The sequence below is a fragment of the Phaseolus vulgaris genome, chromosome 7, assembly GCF_000499845.2.
Source record: "Phaseolus vulgaris cultivar G19833 chromosome 7, P. vulgaris v2.0, whole genome shotgun sequence".
In the NCBI taxonomy this organism is placed as follows: Eukaryota; Viridiplantae; Streptophyta; class Magnoliopsida; order Fabales; family Fabaceae; genus Phaseolus; species Phaseolus vulgaris.
Genome location: NC_023753.2, coordinates 8,024,576 through 8,043,892, shown reverse-complemented (window position 1 = coordinate 8,043,892; position 19,317 = coordinate 8,024,576). Strand labels below are relative to the sequence as shown.

Here is a 19,317-nt window from a genome sequence, read left to right as displayed (position 1 = left end):
TATTTATCATAATATTTTGGATTATGTAATCTGGAAGTCATTTTTTAAATTTATAATTAGCTTTCGGATTATGTAATCCGAATTTTTTTTTGAGATACATGATTATTTTTCGAATTACATAATCCGGAAGTTTCATTTAGCTTCTGGATTATGTAATCCAGAAGTTTTTTTTAAATGTGTTTCAGATTACATAATCCAGAAACTAGTCTATGGGGATAACACAAAAAAGATAAAAATGTATTTTTATATGTTGTGTATGGAGGTGGCAGAAGAAGATATGGAGGTGCAGGAAGAAATAGTCTTGTTTTATCCATGTCTCCACGTGGTTTTGGTTTGGGCACTGTTACACAAGCTGACTACTATTGTTTCCTGACTGTTTCTTCCTGCACCTCCATATTTTCTTCTACCACCTCCATACACAACATGAAAATACATTTTTCTCCTTCTTGTGCCACTCCCATAGAGTAGTTTCCGAATTATGTAATTCGGAAACTCATTTGAAAAAAACTTCTGAATTACATAATCCGGAAGCTAAATAAGACTTCCGGATTATGTAATCCGAAAAGTAATCATGTATCTGAAAAAAGACTACCGGATTATGTAATCCGGAAGGTAATTACAAATTTAAAAAATGATTTCCGGATTTTTGAAAATTTATGGAGGTGAGAGAAGAAGGTATGGAGGTGCAGGAAGAAAGAGTCTTGTTTCCTGCACTCCCAAATTTGAACCTGCATTCCATCGAATGTTCAAATGTGAAAATTGCCCTTAAAGATTTTTAACTTTAATCTTACTTTTTTTCTTCCTTCAACTTCTTCTTCTCCTTCTCTATTCATATGTTCTCGTTTCAGAGTTTAGAGTTTACAATTCGTCTTGCGGTTTTCATCCACACCTCCTTCCGTTTTATCGTTCTCGATTTGAAGCGGAGGTTAACATATTGAATAACATTTTAGAATGAGTATTCTAGAACATATTTCTAAAATACTCTTCTGAAAACATGAATTCAAAATTCAGTTTGCACCTTCCACTACTATTTTGGATTGTATTTTCTGGAATGTTCATCCAACACTTCCAGAAACAAGAATTTAAAAGTCCATGATATTTTTAATACATTTTGGATTACTTGTTCCAGAAGCATATTTCTAAACTCTTATTTTTGGTAAACTGAGCTTCACTATTCCAACCTAAAAAAAAACTACCATATATATATATATATATATATATAATCCTCAATTAAAAACAAAATGAAGATTAGACACTTTATAACCAACTGTTACTTCGTCCTCAATAATTTCAGATCAATTAATGGATGAATTGCTGATAAAAAATAAAAAAAAAAATAAAAAAAAATAAAAAAAAATAATGGATGAATAGCCAATAAGGAGAATATAAAAGATTATAATTTTTACAGTCCAGAAAAAGTAATTTAAGAAAACGTTAAGATTAATACATGTAAATAAGAAGCGAAGTTAGTGCGCTGCAATGCAGTGCTCAGGCCAGAGTTGGGCCAGACCCTAACCCACACAACAACTTTGATACAAATCTCCTTTTCTACGTCCACAATTTCTTTGTGCACCTTCCCGGCGCCCTTCCATTTTATAGTAAAAAAAAACACGTGCAAATAAACTTATGTGTTGCTATCTTTTTATTGTGATAATAAAATATGAAAATTTAATTTTTACTACAATTATCAAAATCTTTTCTATTAAATTTTATAAAAATTATTTATAAATAATTTTTAATTTTTTTTACTATAAATAAATATTTTATTATAAGTAGTTAATTATATTTAAAAATAATATAACATATAAAAATAAATAAATTATATTAATAAAATATAATTAATATCCAAATCTTGTATTAGAATAAGAATTCTTTTATTAATATTTATGTACCGTTGATGTCAGATAATTCGGTAAGACTCGATAACATCCGGTATCGAAAATTGTTTGTTAGATCCATGTATATACACATGCAGATAAAAAAATATACATAAATCAAGTAAATTTATTTTGATAAATTCTATTACAAAATCGTATATTATAAAATAGTAAGTATATTTTTATTATTATATTAAATACATTTAAATACGATAAAGAAAGAAAAAGGAAAATCACGACTAAAAAAAATTCAATTGTCCCCTGCAAAACGTTAAACGTCATTAATAGTCAAATTAATTCTATATGACCGAAACACATGTTCATAAATTCAATCTAAAATATCAATGACAAGTCATATAGTTTGTACCTCACTTCATCCTAGTTCAAATTCATAGATTTTTTTAATATGTGGATTTTTTAAATTTTTAAATAAATTTTAAAAAATATAAATTTAGTAGTTAAAATCTTGATATTTATACTGCAAGAAAATCATGAAATAGAAACCAATTTTTAGGATTTTTTAAAATTTTAAAAAAATATATAAATTTAGTAGTTAAAATCTTGATATTTATACTACAAGAAAATCATGAAATAGAAACCAATTTTTAGAGACCAAAATAATTAGTTGCAACAATAACTAAATTAGAGACCATTTTAGAAAGTAAAAAAAAAAAAGTGATTTCTAAATTAGTTTCTATTATTTAGTTTCTTGTAATTATTAAATAGAAACTAATTTTAGAAAAAAAAATAATTAATCACTATATTAACTAACTTATATATTATTATAGAGACTAAAGAAGTTATTGGTATCTAAATTAGTTTTTATTGTTAATAAAATTTATAAATTAGTTTCTAAATTTGTATCTAGTTACGAAGATTTTAGTTACCAACTAATTTAGATTTTAAGATTTTTAGTTAAAATCTTAGTAGTTAATTAGATATCAATTTAGAAACTAGTTTATAAATTTAGAAACTACCTTAGATAACAATAATTTTTTAGTAATCTCTAATTTAGTGTAATTATAATTATTTTTTGTCTCTAAAATTGATTTTTAATTAATGACGTTTTAGTAGATTTTGGAACCATTTTTCATTGTCACATATAACAATTTTCTGACAAAACATATTTAAGATTAATCAACAAATTCAAGATATTATCAGAAAAAATTAAAAAAGAAATATGTATTTAAATTATTATGAAGATAGACTCTAAACTGTACTTATGAGAGTGTTGTATTTATCGAAATAAATTTCTTTAAGAAATTCTTCCGTTTTTAAAACGAAAGTTACCTTCATTTAAAGTAACATATGTGTTGTGTTTATCTTAGGAGTATTGCATGTTTTAATCATTATACCTAGGTAGGTGTCTTTAATCATCACGCTTATGCCCATTAGTCATAATTTTGAAGGAGAATGGTCTCTAATCTGAATGTATTATCGTCCACACTACATTAATCAAGTGGGGATGGAATATTCTTAAATTTCACATTTAATTGTAGCTATAATTTCTCACACATGTTTGAAACGTCCTAAAATATATGCCTTGCCCGTCCACTCATTAGTATTCTGCATTTTTAGTATTATAAAGTTAAAGGTAAGAAGTCTCCTTACTTTTTATTTTATTTTATATTTATACATTTTTAAAGTATATAACAAAGTAATGGATTTTATGTATATAATGTTATAGGTTGCATTTGAATTTTGTATCTATCTTTTAGTTTATTTGGATTTTGTGTATATTTTTCAATTTATCCTTGTTTTTAAATTTCCACAAAGAAGTTCAATTTTTTTTACTATTTTATTTATTTATTTTCTTTACTTAATATAAATACTTGAAATCTCATCTAGATTTTCTATAAATGAACATCAACTCTTTTTGTCTTAAAGTTCATTTAACTCTTATGTAACCTAATTAATGAGACTGTGGGAAGATGTGACTTTGTATTCTTCTTTTATAAATAGATGTTTTTTTTTCTCAACCCAAAACACAAGTTCACTTACTCTATTCTCTTTCTTTATTTTTTCTTTCAATCAGCAATACAAAATTCAATAAGTAGAAGTACTAGGGGTACTTCAACCATGTACAAAAATTTCCTATGTTAGAGAAATGAGATTTTCAGATAAAATGTTAAAACATAGACATATTATATATATACATATCATAATCTTAAACCTATTTAAAAACAACAGAATGCCAATACATAAATCAAATTATCTATAAAGGAATACAACAACTTAGTCCAAAACTAAAACCATTTTTTTGTTTTTCTATGGAAAGTATTATCCAAATTGTGTGTAAACTTCTTGATGAACTTCATCAATACCCCGATTTCCATCCTGAATATCTTCTCCCATTTTCCTGAATAGGGATGATGGCATCGTATCCTGTATCATTCTTCTTCTCCCATTTTCCTACAAACTTCGGGGAGTATGAGATGTGGAAAATTTTTCGTAGATGGGGCAAAGTGCAGGAGGTCTTTATACCTCGAAGAACAAATAAATATGGGCACAGATTTGGGTTTGTAAGATTTATTGGAATCTCTGATTCAGATAAGCTTGAATATCAACTGGATAACATATGGATCGGAAACATGAAACTACATGTGAACAAACCAAAATATAGAAGAAGCTATAAAGGGGGTAGAGTGGAAATTGATAGAGGCCAGCAAAAACGCAGGGATGAAAATGGATCAAAGAAGGTGGAACCGAGAGTGAGGAAAGTATGGAGGAGAAAAGGAGAAATATCATACGCTCAGGCCGTAAAAAATGGTATACACACAAGAATCTCCTCTGAAAAGTGGATGGGGCAAATTATGCAAGTAAAGGTTGAAGACAAAGAATGGATGAAGAGAAGCTGTGTTGGATATCTAAATGAAACAACAGATATTGAAGATATTAAAAACAGTTTTTTCATGAATGGTGCAAACTTTATTCGCCTAAGATATCTGGGTGATAACGCTATGCTACTCACACCGGAAGGAGATACTAGTGTGGAAGATTTGATTAAGGAAAACAAGGAATGGCTAGAGGAGATCTTTGATGAAATTACACCATGGGACAATTCAGTTCGGGTTGCACAGCGGAGGGTTTGGGTTAGAGTTTGGGGGTTACCGTTTCATCTTTGGGAATGGTCAGTTTTCGTAAACGTAGTAATCAATATTGGAAATCTCCTTGCAGTAGATAAAACCACTGAGAATTTTGATGAACTGCAGTACGCACGCGTCCTCGTATCCATCCCCTTCGTTGTCGAAGCTCGCACCTCAAAATGAATGATGATTAACGAAACGATTTATCAAATACGCATTGAAGAAGATTTAACTTGTTGTGATAAATCTAATGAAAGGAAGGAGAATGAAGTATCTTGGTCTGAATCATTCGTTGGTGATGAGGAATGCGAATCAAATTATGATAATGCAAGTGAGAGTGAAAAGTTGATGCCTACGAATCAAAATATGAAGTCGGAGTTCAACCACATCGGAATCTCGCCGGAGATGATGTCGGAGGATAGGTACGATTCACCCGTTCTTCGAGACGTTCTGAAAAGCTGCTTTTCTGACACTGTGGTCCCTGACTCTCTGTCTCATGGTAACGGCTACATAAGGCGCTCTCAATCGAACATGCTCCAAGTCAGCCCTAGTGCGGCCCAAGAATGTGGGCTAAGTGAGTCACAAGCCCAATTTGGGGAACAGGTAGATGGGAAAAATTTGCAAAATGGGCTAGATGCTTGGCCCAAGTGCACCCTTCAGAATGATGCCCTCCACGTCATACCTAACGTGCACGACTCATCCACGACTCAGGGTGATAGCAGACAAATGCGCAATGGGCCTCAATGAGCGAATTCAGTCCAAATGTTGGAGGAAGGGGGCGAAGGTGGCAACCCACTCGTTCAATCTGGCTGCCCAGAATGGCCTAAGCAGAAATGCGTTGCTCATCAGTGTGAAGGAGAAGCAAAAAACATTGACTTTAATCCTCATGTTATATAGCCCTTGTACGAGACCATCAACCCTAGTGGCGGAAGGCATGAGAGGGAAGACGAAGCACTCATGATTGGTGGGGCAGCGACGCGCACACAAACGGGGGAGGCAAAGGAAGATAATGTGCTAAAAGGAAAGGACGCTAAAGAATTTCAGGGAAGCATGGATGTGATATCCACCCCCAATTCCGGCTTCGTGCGGAATCATATGTCCCTCATCAAGCAAACCAACATCAACCCCAACTCTATGCTTCAACGGTCAAATATACTCATTGGGGAATCCAGTAAAATACAGAAACAATCGTCTCAAGCATCGCGGATAGGGGTGAGGAGAAAATCCAAGAGGTTAGTAAATAAACACACATCTAATCGTATCTCTGATTCTGGAATTAGAAATTGCAATAGGATGTTTTGGTTGAAAAATAGTCCTATGGATGCGGTAAATTTATGGGATCTTGCAAAAAAAATGGGGTTTTCTTATTCTGGGGATGAGGAGGATGTTATAAAACAGTTAAATTATATGGAAAATAGAGATCAACAGAGTAATTTGAACAAAAAAGATGGGAATGAAAATGGTGTCTAATGAGAATGCTATGTTTTAATTGTAGAGGATTAGGCTCACAACAAAAGCGTACATATATAAAAAATATTATAGCAAAGGAATCTATACAATTTGCATGCTTGCAAGAAACTAAAATGGAAAATATAAAATCTGAGGTATGCCAAAATATGTGGGGGAGATTAGATGTAAGCTGGATACATAAAAATGCAGAAAACAGTGCAGGGGGAATTCTTACAATTTGGGATGATAGTGCCTTTAAATTAGAACACCACTTTTTAGGAAATGGCTTTGTCTATGTTCAAGGAATAATGCTTGATAAAAATCAATTAGTCGTTGTGGTAAATGTGTATTCTGCGTGTAGTCAAAGTGAAAAAAGAATTATGTGGGAGGATCTCTTAAGAATTAAAGAACAGAGTAATATTACAATGTGGTGTATGCTTGATGACTTTAATGCTGTGAGAAAACAAGACGAAAGAATAGGATGTCAACCTTTAGGATCATATAAAAAAGATATGAAGGAGTTTAATGAGTTCATTGAAAATATGGAATTATTTGATATACCTATGATAGGTAGGAGATACACTTGGTATAGAACAAATGGGGAGGCTAAATCAAGATTGGATAGAACATTAATGTCTCTGGAATGGATGGATGTCTGGCAACAGTGTAAACAATATGCTTTAAGTAGAACGGTCTCTGATCATTGTGCTTTAATTGTAAAACAATCTCAACATGATTGGGGACCAAAACCTTTTAGATATTTAAATGTGTGGCAAACAGATAGGAGTTTTAAAGATTGTGTTAAGAATGGCTGGGAAAATCAAGCTTTAGAAGGAAATGAAATATGGAAAATGAAGGAAAAACTGAAATCTTTAAAAAAGAATATTAACATCTGGAATAAGGAGGTGTTTGGTTCACTACATACAAAATCAATTGATATTGAACAATCAATCAGTAGACTAGATATAAAAGATGAACAAGGTGGTCTAAATGAGGATGAAAGGAAAAGAAGGAAATCTCAAATTGCTGATCTGAAAAATCTTTCCTTAAAAATTGAAATGCTTAATAGGCAGAAATCAAGAATTAAATGGCTGCAAGAAGGGGATTTGAATACACAATTTTTTCATAAGATTGTAAAGTGGAGATCAAATAAAAACAGATTGAATGGGGGTGCTTATAGGGAATGAGTGGTGCGAGGAACCATCAAGGGTAAAGTAGGAAGTTCTAAGATTTTACAAGGAAAGATTTACGGGTTCAAGAGATGTCCATGTGTTGTTAGATAATGTTTCCTTTCCGATCATAAGTAGTGAGGATAATGAGGCTTTGGTAAAGACAATTTCTATGGAAGAAATGAAACAAGCTGTATGGGATTGTGATAGTAACAAATGTCCTGGACCAGATGGTTTTAATTTCAATTTCTTTAAAGAATTCTGGGAGACTATAAGTATGGAATTATATAAAGTTGTATGTTGTTTTCATAAATGGGGGAGATGGCCAAAAGGATGTAATGCCTCTTTCATCACAATTATTCCTAAAATTGCCAACCCTGTTAGATTAGAGGATTACAGACCAATCTCCCTAGCCGGCAGCCTTTACAAAATCATAGCAAAAATTCTAGCTAGAAGGCTGCAGAAAATCATGCATATCATTATTGATCATAAACAATCAGCCTTCATACAAGGAAGGGGCATCCTTGATAGTATAATTGTAGCGAATGAAGTTATTGAGGAGGTAAGAAAGAAGAAGAGTAAGTGTATCGTGGTTAAAGCTGATTTTGAGAAAGCTTACGACTCTGTGGAATGGAGTTTTCTTTTTTATATGCTACAAAGGATGGGTTTTGGTAATACATGGATTAAATGGATCAGGGGCTGCTTAGAGTCATCATCTATATCCATACTTGTTAATGGCAGCCCTACTGAGCAATTCCATCCTACAAAGGGTCTATGACAGGGTGATCCTTTAGCACCATTATTATTTCTTATTGTGGCTGAAGGATTGGCAGGAGTTATGAGAGAGGCCCAACAAAAAAGACTCTATGATGGGATTAAAGTGGGAAAGGATCAGATTGAGGTTAGTATGTTACAGTTTGCGGATGATACTATATTTTTCTGTGAGGATAATGTGAAGAACATCACAACAATTAAATGTGCTCTGAGATGCTTTGAACTTGTATCTGGGTTGAAGGTGAATTTTAGAAAGAGTAAAATTGCAGGTATAGGTGTACAAAACACTGAAATTCTAAGATATTCTGCAATTTTAAATTGTAATCAAATGGATGTGCCCTTTAAATATCTCGGGGTTCCTGTGGGTGATAATCATAGGAAGAAAGTGTTTTGGAAAGACATGATTTTAAAAATAAAAAGCAAGCTTACATCTTGGAAAGGAAAACATTTATCTTTTGCTGGAAGAGTTGTTCTGCTAAAATCTGTAATTTCTGTTGTTCCCCTATATTACTTGTCTCTCTTCAGAATATCCAAAGTAGTTGCGAAGGAAATCACAAAGATACAAAGAGATTTTTTATGGGGATGGGGAAGTGACAGAAGGAAAATAGCTTGGGCCAAATGGGATCTCCTATGCCAATCCAAATCAGATGGAGGACTAGGAATTAAGGATATAAATTTATTTAATTTGGCTCTTCTTGGAAAATGGAAGTGGAGACTTGGGTGTGAAAAATCAGGACTTTGGAAACAGGTACTGGAATCTAAATATGGATCTTGGAGAGGGTTGGATGTCAGTGCTGTGAAAAAAACTGAATCTTGGTGGTGGAGAGATATCAAGAAGTTTTGTGGAGGTAATTCAGACTCCTGGTTTGATAATCATAAAAAGTGGAAGGTAGGTGCAGGGAGTAATATTTTGTTTTGGACAGATTGTTGGGTAGGGAATGATACCCTTAAAAACAGATATCCCAGACTGTATTCAAACTCTGTACTTAAAGATGGATCTGTTGATAAATTTGGGATATGGCATGTGAACCAGTGGGTATGGCAAATAGAATGGAGAAGAGAGTGGCTCTCCTGGGAATATGAAATTATAAATACCTTTATGGATGAATTGAAAACTGTTAAAATAGATGCCTATAGAAATGATGAGTGGTTGTGGCTAGGTGATAACTCAAATTCATTCACTGTTAACTCTGCTTATAATGTTCTTTTGTGCCAAAATACCTTGTTGCCTCAACTCTCTCCTTCCTTTAATTTTGATTTCTTTTGGAGGTTAAAAGCTCTCCCATCAGCACACTATTTTGCTTGGCGTGTTCTAACTGGGAAAATTGCAACCTATGATAATTTATTACATAGAGGAATTCAGACTGGTGGGGGAATGTGTGTCATGTGTGGGATTGAGCTAGAAACAGTAAATCATCTTTTCTTTACATGCAAAGTAGCTTCTAAAGTGTGGTGTATGACTGATGTGTGGGTTGGTAGAGCTTTTGTACATTGTGATAATGCTACTCAACATTTTGAACAATTTGGCTTTATGGACCTAAGTTATGTGGGTAATTGTGTTTGAAAATGTATGTGGATATCCATTATTTGGGGAATCTGGAATCATAGAAATAGGATTATTTTTAATAGTGGTGTGGTAGATCCTATTGAAATTTTTGCTATGGCACAAGTAAAGGGGTGGGCATGGGTAACTTATAAATTCCCAAAATCAAACTTCTCTTATTCTGATTGGTGTTTTGATGTATATGAATGTTTGAAATCAATGCATTGACGGTTAACAATCTCCCTTCTCTTTTATGGTGGATTCTATTTTGGATGAGAGCACATGTTGCTGAGTGTGATTCAACCTCAGATGTTGGTGGGGAGGAGCAAGGAACCAACATACCTTTGTGGAGATGTCGTGCCTTATATCATTGACATGGGTTATGTTGTTGTTTTATTTTTTGTATTGTTGTTTATGTACAAACTTTGGCTAAGAACTAGGCTTTTTGTACATGGGTTGGAATACCCCAAGTATTCCCATTTATATTATTCTTTATTGCTGATTAAAAAAAAACAACTTAGTCCAATTCCAAACTATAAGTGTATTAGCTCAAAAGAAAAACTTTGCCTCCTTACTATCTACTACATTTTCCAAATATCCATTATGATTATAGTTGTAGTGAAGTGCATTCTCTCTCATTATCTTGAATCATTACAGTGTTGTGTTTGCTATTTTTATTAGCTTGAGCATATAATCCAAATTCTAGAAGTCTGTGTTTTAACATGAATAAATCATTAAAAATTGTGTTTATCCATAAGTTATGACATTTTATTATTGTTCGAAACCATCTTTTACTACATTTAAAACTTAGTGTTTGATTTTTTCGTGTAACAATTATATTTATAAAATAATTTCATTTCACTAGGTAATAATATATCATATAAAATCTATTTACTATATATTTGAATTAATTTACATAGACAGAAAAAAAAATTAAAATTTTAGATACAAAATGATATGATTGAGTCAACTTCTTACACTTGAAAAATGTGTTAGGAGAACAAAGTTAATTTTTGAGTAAAAATTATTTTAAATGACTTCTACATTGAATGTAAGAACATTCAAACATAAGTTATTCTATATTTTAATTTAATTTAATTTAAAATAAATTCTATAAACACCCACTTGATTATATTTAAGTTTCAACTCCTTTTGAAACAAATAAAAAACGAGACAGGTAAAAATATGTCGGTTTTGAAATGTGGGTTAAATAAGTCGAAAAATTAATACGTTATAACTTTTTTTTTTGGCAGGACTTGTTTTCGAATTCTTTCAGTCTATCTTATTAATTTATTTTGATTTTGTATCTAATTACTCAAACCTTACATAGATAATCATAAACAATTTTTAAGTAAAAGAAAATTAAATTAAATTTATTATTTTAAGTTTTCTATCATAATAAACATTATCGTGATTGAATAGAATGAAAATTTTAATAAATTATATTAATGTTCAAAATAACCGATTTAATAACTTTTTTAAAATAAAACATCCAAGTCATCACACCAAACACTTTCAATATCTCTAACCATCATAATTTATCTCAAAAAAAAAATTAAGCAAGAAAAGTTAGTAACAAAACTATATGTATTTTTTTTAATTTAAATTGTCATAACATTACTGTCTTTGAGTAATGAGTAAATATTATGCTTAAAAAGTAATTAATCTTAATAAAAAAAATCTCTCTCCAATTTATTTATGTTTTATTTATCAATCAATTTTATTATAACCTTTTTCTTTTATTTCACTCTTTCATAAATATGTTATATTTTTTTAATTTTTTATTTTTATTTCTAGTCTTTACAAGTATTTTATTTTTATGTTTAGTCGATAAAAAATATATTACTTTTACTTTAGTCACTAAAAAAATATTTTTTATTTTAGTCCTTATAGTTATATCATTTATGATTGATGATGTGATTTGTAACATTCTCAAAAAGTTATTCATATGCTTGTTTAACTATATTACAAAATCATGAGACACTAATTAGGATGAGAATGGGTGAAATGATTGCAGGTTTAACTATATTCATTTATATTTTTGAGATAAAAAATTATATTTATTTTTGTTTTTTCATTTCTATTGGATATAAATTTGTATCACATCTCCATCTTGGTCAAATAATGAGTATTATCGTACCCATACCTATATACACGCTTTCCACTTATCTCTATTACAAAATAGAACAGAGATGAACAAAAGGGAACAGAGATGACCAAAAAAGAACAGAAATGAACAAAAGAGTAAACTAAAGACAAATGATATGAGAATGAATATTTGTTCTGTCTTGTTATTTAAATAAAAACAAATGGTCTGAATATATATAAGTAATACACTCATTCTAGGTTTAACTAAAGAGAAAAAAAAATCAATAATTAAATACTAGAATCATAAAGAAAACATGATGTTAATTAACAATTCTACATTATTGAAATTGTACGACAAGTACATATATTATTTGGTAAATGTTAAAGAGGAAAAACATTTAAGAATTTGAAAAAATTTGATGAATATTGAAAAAATTGAATCATTAACACATTCTCGTCCCCATACACAATTTTATACATCAAATAAACTCATATCCATACTTAGATCAACACATAGTTTTTTTCTGTCAAAATCGAGACAGGTGCAGATAATACGTATAAGGACGAGTTTATTTATCATCCTAAAGATTAAGTTCCCAAAAAAGAATATTTACAAAATTTATTTACGTAAGCAAATAAATATCCTTACTTGCATGCATTGGTTTGGATGGTAACCTGTTGATTCCTCCCAAACTGTGTTCGAATGCTGGTAAATGAGAAAAAAAAAGCAAATAAATGTCCTTGTAATTTGGTAGCTACCACCTGCAATATCATTTTACCCTTGTACCACATGTGATCATATAATACATATTCAAAGATGAACGAATTTAATTTAAAACATAATTCCATACAAAAATTCCAAAATTGTTTTCTGCATTACTAAATAAGTTACATACGAACTGAAATAAGTGAGACTCGAAACTAAAAAGCTTTAACCATTACATCAATCAAGTTTTATGATTATTATTATACTTAGTAAGATTATCAATATTAATATAATTAATAATAAAAGTTATTAACATTAGTAAATATTATTAATATTTTAGTAAATATTATTAATATTTTGAAATATTATTACTATTATGAAATATTATTAATATTATTAAATATTATAAATAGTGTTAATATTAATAATATTATAAATAGTATTAATATTATAAGTAATATTAATATTATGAATAATATTAATTTTATAATATTTTTATTAATAGTATTTATTTTATTAATTTTATTATTACTAATATTATTAATTTTATTATATTATTAATATCATTAATACTATTAATATTACTAATTTTATTATTATTCATATTATTAATATAATACTAATTATATTATTATATTAATATTATTAATTTTATAATATTAATAATATGTTATACTTATTAGTTATGATTATTATATTTTATTATTATTATTTATGAATATTATTTATAATTTTATAATTAATTATATTATAATAATATTTTTAATATTATGTATATAGTTATTATGATAATAGTTTATAGGTAATAAAGATTTGTGAGTAAAAGTTCATAGGTAATAAGATCTATGGATAAAAGTTCGTAGGTAATAAGATTCATGGGTAATAGTTGGTAAGCAATGTTGAATTTATCTACGGATTCAGATTTGTAGATAATATCCGTAGATAATGTTGTCCGTAGGTAATATTGAATTTACCTACGGATTAAAATCCGTAAATAATATTGATTTTTTTTGTAGTGTAAGACTAATACATTGTAGTCTTATGTTACGGTTTTCTAGTAATATGTTGAAAATGTAGATGTAGGGATAGTTCCAACAATAGTTGTGAAATTTTTTAAGATTTTTTTTTCTTACACTACAAGAAAAACGCGAATTATATATGGATTATTACATACAAATTTTGATCCGTATGTAAAGTCAACATTATATACGGATTTTTACATACGAATTTTATTCCGTATGTAAATAAATATTACATACGAATTTTTTTCCGTATGTAAACTAAAGGTAGTTACATACGGATTATATCCGTATGTAATTTTAGCGTCATGAAGCGAAAATTAAATTTCATATGTAAATAGGTATTATTCATATGTAAATAGGTATTATTATAATTTTTTTCGTATGTAAATGACAAATAATTACATACAAATTTTATATTTTTATTGATATAGTTTATATTATTATTAATAATAAGTATAAATTATATTAATAATAATATAATAAGTATAATAAAAATTATAATATATTAAAAAAAGCTTATCTGATTTAGTGATTAATGCTTTTCCAAATCACTAAATGGATTTGTGTTTAAGTACTGTCTACGTATCTGTTTCCAAGAAACATTAAATAAAATTTTATATATGAGTTGTTTTTAAAAAATAATAAATATTTGGAATTAAGATAAAGGTAATCATCAGGTTTCTCAATTGTACGTGTGGGTTCCTTTACTTTTCCACTTTTTATAGTATTTTTGCGGAGATCCAGCTGGGTCTTTAAAGAAAAAGCATTCCATTGACAGTGTGTAAACCCTAAGAAGAAGACCCAGGCACTCGCCACCATTATTAAGTTGCCAATTAAAATAATAGTCCATTTATTATGACTTTTTATCAGCAATAAAAATAATAAGAACTATTTTAAGAATAATCTAACCTTGTACAAAACTGTAGCACTCTCCACTTATTATAAGTATGAATAATGGATCAAGCTTTTCAACTTTTTCTATACTAAAAATGGTATATATTAAGATTATATATATATATACGGATTAAAATAAATTATTTTTCAGTATACGAACAATTTTTTTATAATTATAACGAATAAATAATTAACTAAATTATGATAAATTTGGAAAATATTTTTAAAATAGTAAAATAAGAGCTAATGTTTTTCATGAATTAAAAATTAAATTCGTCTCAATTACTTTACATGACTTCTTTCCTATTACTTTTTATGACAGACTATTTTTTATTTGTTTATAAATTAATTTTATTTGTTAAAAATGCGCATATAAATGTGTATAGAAATAATTTGGTTGCTTTAGTGCGTGTGTTACATATTTTACGAGATATGTAATTTTTATCTATTTTTCAGTTTTGTATTTATATACTTTTCATTTTAATCTTACTGGAATTTAGACTTTCGCTATTATTATTACTATAATTACTGTCATTGATAAAAGATATATTAGGATTTAACTTGTTATATTCCATTGCTTTCTTGTGTCAATTACCTTTTTTTCAGAAAAAAAATATTTGAAAAAAAATATTTTTAATGTATTTTTTATATTTTGTGAAACCTATTTCAATACAAATAGGAGGTGTCCCAAAAATGATTAAACAGAAAAAGAGACATGTTCATTAAAATATCTAGACAAAATTAAGCATAATTATGTGTTTCTTGTTATCCAACAGAAATAGTATTATGTAAAAATATGAAGACTTGGATGTAGCAACACAGAATACAAAATACTTGAAAATTAAGAAATGATGTTACACACTGAATTCCCACATGTTTATTCTAACGAAATTACTGCAACATCCTTCGTGTGCTTCTGAGCGTACCAGGTTGTCCTTAATTAAGGTCTCAACTCATTCTTTTTTGTCTGTGTGACAAGCTCCATCCTTTAGTCTTCCAACAAAGTATGCAATCAACAGATCTAAAATTTTCAAAAAGAAGTTTTGTTCTGGATTCGCTGTCTTGCTTGAGTCACTACATTCACCCAATTGAAAGTGAATATAAAGATGTCACAATATGAATATTTTAGTATAACATAGTGAAATGGATTCATAAAAGTAATGAAGAAAGTAGATGTTATTTTAATTGAAACCAGAAAAGGTAGGGATTTAAACCAACCAATGCAGAGAATATGGTAGACTAAAAGTCATAATTTATTAGTTTGAGATGTTGTATGCATTGTAGATCATAAAAGTCATTCTACCTTCTACCAACACTTCCTCTCGTTCAATCAAATTTCTTCTCATTCCTATTTCCACTAGCACCGTCTCCCTCCTTTGTGAAGACATTTGCCACAGAACTTTCTTGTGTTTCATAAACTCATGCTTCTTCCCAAAATAGTCATAACCCACTATTACTTTTTAAACTCCATCTCCAAAAACCAGTTTTGGTTACTTCACCTTTCCAAACTATATGTATATACACGCCATTATTTAAAGTCTTTTAAGTCTCTAAATCCTGTCCACCTACAACCCTTCTCTAAGGCATATCTAATGAATCTTATTTTTCTCACTCTTAGTACCTAGGAGAAATTCCTTTCCGTACTTGAAAGAATGAAAAACTAGATGAGAGAAACTAACATGATTGCTTTCATTAAAACAACTCTACCAATACAAGAGACATATCTACTCTCCCGTAAGCTCAATCTTTGTCTGACCACATCTACAATCAATTCATGAGGTTTTGCTCCAACAGGTTTGAAAACCATCTGACCTTACAATACGTACATTTTGCTCTCATTACCAGCGAGATCCCATCCACCTTTAACCCTACCAATTAGGTCATTTGAAAATTCACCTTTAAACATTAGCTAATTCAAACAGTTGAAAAGTTGCTCTATATCATTCACACATTCCGTCAACTTTTTATTCCATTCCGCCAGTATTCTTTGGAAATTTATGTGTCATGTTCTAATGCAAAAACAAGACAATGCCCTATCAAACACATATCTAACAACATATTGTAAACGCAATACCAGCTAATTTTAGCTTTTTCAAAATTTTGTTTGCCCTTTTTTGCGTTTTTGAAAGAGCTGGAAATCCCTCCATCAGAGCTGATATCCGCCTCAGCAGCTATTTGTTCCCCTTCATCCTCATTAGTGAATGAACCATGTATACCTCTGGTTCTGCATACAAAATTGAGACAATTTATCAGTGAGCCAATTATAATTACATTATTCACAACTACTTGATTTCACCATTTCTCATCTTAAGATCCTCGTTTATGACTGTTAAAAAAAATGTTTGGGTGGTCAACATAAGATATTCCAACTTAATTTCAATCATAAAATACACCGTGTCATTCTGAAGGGTGGTGGAAAACAATGTTCTCTATATCAACATAACAATTGAATACAAAGAGGTTGTTAACATCCAACTTATTTGGTCTTCTACTTTCTTCTATCATTATCCAAACAAAATCCCGGATCTACGAATTGAGCCTGTTGTGCATAAGGCTTGGTGGGATCATGCTTTGAGACTGAAGCCATATTAGGTACAGACGCATGAATAAATAATTTTGAATATACATGAACTGACGTAATTAGGATTATAGACATAAATACCATTTCCTCTCTCCAGTTATCTAAATTCCTACTTATCTACCACGTTTCAAGTAGCTTAAAAGAGTTTGAATCAAGGAAGTAAAAGAGATTTGCTTCTTGTTTTAACTTTTCTACAGTAGAACCAAAGTATCAAAATAGGTATCCATACCTTGTTAGGTTGTATATGAACTGACATATCAAAGCACCCAAGATGAAGGCAACCACCAGAAGACTGACAAGAAAACTGGGATCGAGAGGAGGAGTTTGCATCTTAAATAACTATATGAGAGAGAGTTTAGCAGATAGGGTGAGAAGAATGATCCAAGTTATAATATTTATAAGATCAGAATAGTGCAAAAATGAATTTGATGTTTCAATGAAAAAATATTAAAACACAGTCACTTTCTTACTGAAAAAAAGTAAGGAAAAAAATGTGCTTTGTATAAAAAATACTATTGTATACTGGAAAAGGTGCTTCTGATGCACATTGTTATGCGTCTTGCATCTAATTTTAAAATGAATCTTAGAAAAGGATGTTTTAATTTACTAGCTATGTAGCTATAGAAAATTGCTGATGAAATCTATGAATTCTATTGACAATTCTATAACAAAACTAGAAAGGACGTTTATTAACACTTCTAAGTAAAAACCACCTGATAACATGATGCTCTAAAATAAATAGAGGAGAGGTGCTTCACAGTCTGTGCAGAACATAAAATGTTAATAAAATGTACACACGCACAGACCAAGATGCAGAACATAAAATGTCACTAGTTAAAAAAAACCCACAAATCCAACAATACTATTTACGCGAGTTAAATTGAAGAATCAATGTTCTCCAAGAAGACACTCTAGTGCAATTCTTCTCCGTAAATTCCATAATCAATTAATTATTCATGTCTGTCAATAATTATATATCCAACTAATATAGAGTCCAACCAAAGGAATTATTATAGGTTGAGAGCTAAAGCCCATGACATACTGTATCTGCTGGCCTAGAACATTCCGAGTTTCAATCTCAATTATACATAAACTAGTACTTTGACCTGTATAACTCATGGGATATTTAAAAAAAAAAAAAAGAGTATACTTTTTATATAAATTTTGTTTGATAGACAGAAAAATTCGAATAACAACAAAATCATATGGATAATAAATATGAGAACTTACCATATATCATATAACTTTACTTTAAATCAAAATCACTTAATGAATTTTTTTATCATTATGCACTTTATACATTTGCATATGAATATACTACAATTAGAAGAAGTTGTATATCTCATATTTATGATCCAAAGTTATATGTATGAGCCAAGGTTATATGCATTTGTGTTTAAATATTTTTATATATGTTTTTGTAGATTACATTTGTAGTTATAGTAGTTACATTTTCATCTCCATCCAAAATGAGTATTTTTAATTCTTTCTTTTGTTTTGACTCTAGATACTGCAACATATAATTGACCATATATGAATACTGAAAACAGAAGATCAAGTCCAACTTTAAGGAGATATATTTAGGGAGAGATTGACATAGACTCTTATTTATTCACAAAACATAAAGATATCGAGAGTTGTCTTCTTTGAAACTTGAGACAATATCAAATTAGAAGGAATCAAATTCATTCTTGATATGAATATTTGATCACCAATTACATATAATGTTAGTAACACAAAAAAACATTTTTCCCCAAATCATGAACTTGCAACCCTATTTCATTACATAGATCATTTAATGTTTCAGAAAAACATTACATGCACATCAACTTTCAGTTTAAATCGGTGATTGCAAATGTCATTCAAAAACTTTGATGTAAATTATTCACTTGAATTTCTTGATCTTTATTTGATTGAAAAGGTCTATCTGAACTTAGATAAGTTTCTTCTTAACCAGCTATTAAAGATAACACTACAAGAAAATCATGAAATAGAATCCAATATTTAGATAACAAAATAATTAGTTGCAATAGTAACTAAATTAGAGACCATTTTAGAAACTAAAAAAAAATTATTTCTAAATTAGTTTCTATTATTACTAAATATTTTCTAAATTGGTATCTAATTA

The 19,317-nt window shown here is 29.5% G+C and overlaps 3 protein-coding genes across 3 annotated transcripts; 2 read left to right on the top strand and 1 right to left on the bottom strand.

Moving 5' to 3' along the window:
- The first annotated feature begins 4,249 nt into the window (after positions 1–4,249).
- On the top strand, positions 4,250–5,146 carry LOC137828086 (uncharacterized). The gene has a single exon (XM_068634505.1). It carries the CDS (start codon positions 4,250–4,252, stop codon positions 5,144–5,146), a length of 897 nt encoding a protein of 298 aa, XP_068490606.1.
- Positions 5,147–6,291: 1,145 nt separating this feature from the next.
- LOC137828695 (uncharacterized) lies at positions 6,292–7,744 on the top strand. The gene has a single exon (XM_068635373.1). The coding sequence runs from the start codon at positions 6,433–6,435 to the stop codon at positions 7,597–7,599; it is 1,167 nt and encodes a 388-aa protein (XP_068491474.1). The 5' UTR covers positions 6,292–6,432; the 3' UTR covers positions 7,600–7,744.
- Positions 7,745–15,399: 7,655 nt separating this feature from the next.
- On the bottom strand, positions 15,400–17,598 carry LOC137828300 (uncharacterized). Its single transcript, XM_068634802.1, has 3 exons — positions 17,419–17,598; positions 16,683–16,832; positions 15,400–15,682 (listed from the first exon to the last, which is right to left on the bottom strand). Exons 1-3 carry the CDS (start codon positions 17,517–17,519, stop codon positions 15,562–15,564), a joined length of 372 nt encoding a protein of 123 aa, XP_068490903.1. The 5' UTR covers positions 17,520–17,598; the 3' UTR covers positions 15,400–15,561.
- Between the last annotated feature and the right edge of the window lie 1,719 nt (positions 17,599–19,317).

Coding starts and splice junctions, on each gene's coding strand:
- LOC137828086 (XM_068634505.1), top strand. CDS start 4,250: ATGGCATCGTATCCTGTATCATTCTTCTTCTCCCATTTTCCTACAAAC.
- LOC137828695 (XM_068635373.1), top strand. CDS start 6,433: ATGAGAATGCTATGTTTTAATTGTAGAGGATTAGGCTCACAACAAAAG.
- LOC137828300 (XM_068634802.1), bottom strand. CDS start 17,519: ATGCAAACTCCTCCTCTCGATCCCAGTTTTCTTGTCAGTCTTCTGGTG. Junction 16,833..17,418: donor TTCATATACAACCTAACAAG/GTATGGATACCT, acceptor TTTTGTATGCAG/AACCAGAGGTATACATGGTT. Junction 15,683..16,682: donor GAAAAAGCTAAAATTAGCTG/GTATTGCGTTTA, acceptor GGGTGAATGTAG/TGACTCAAGCAAGACAGCGA.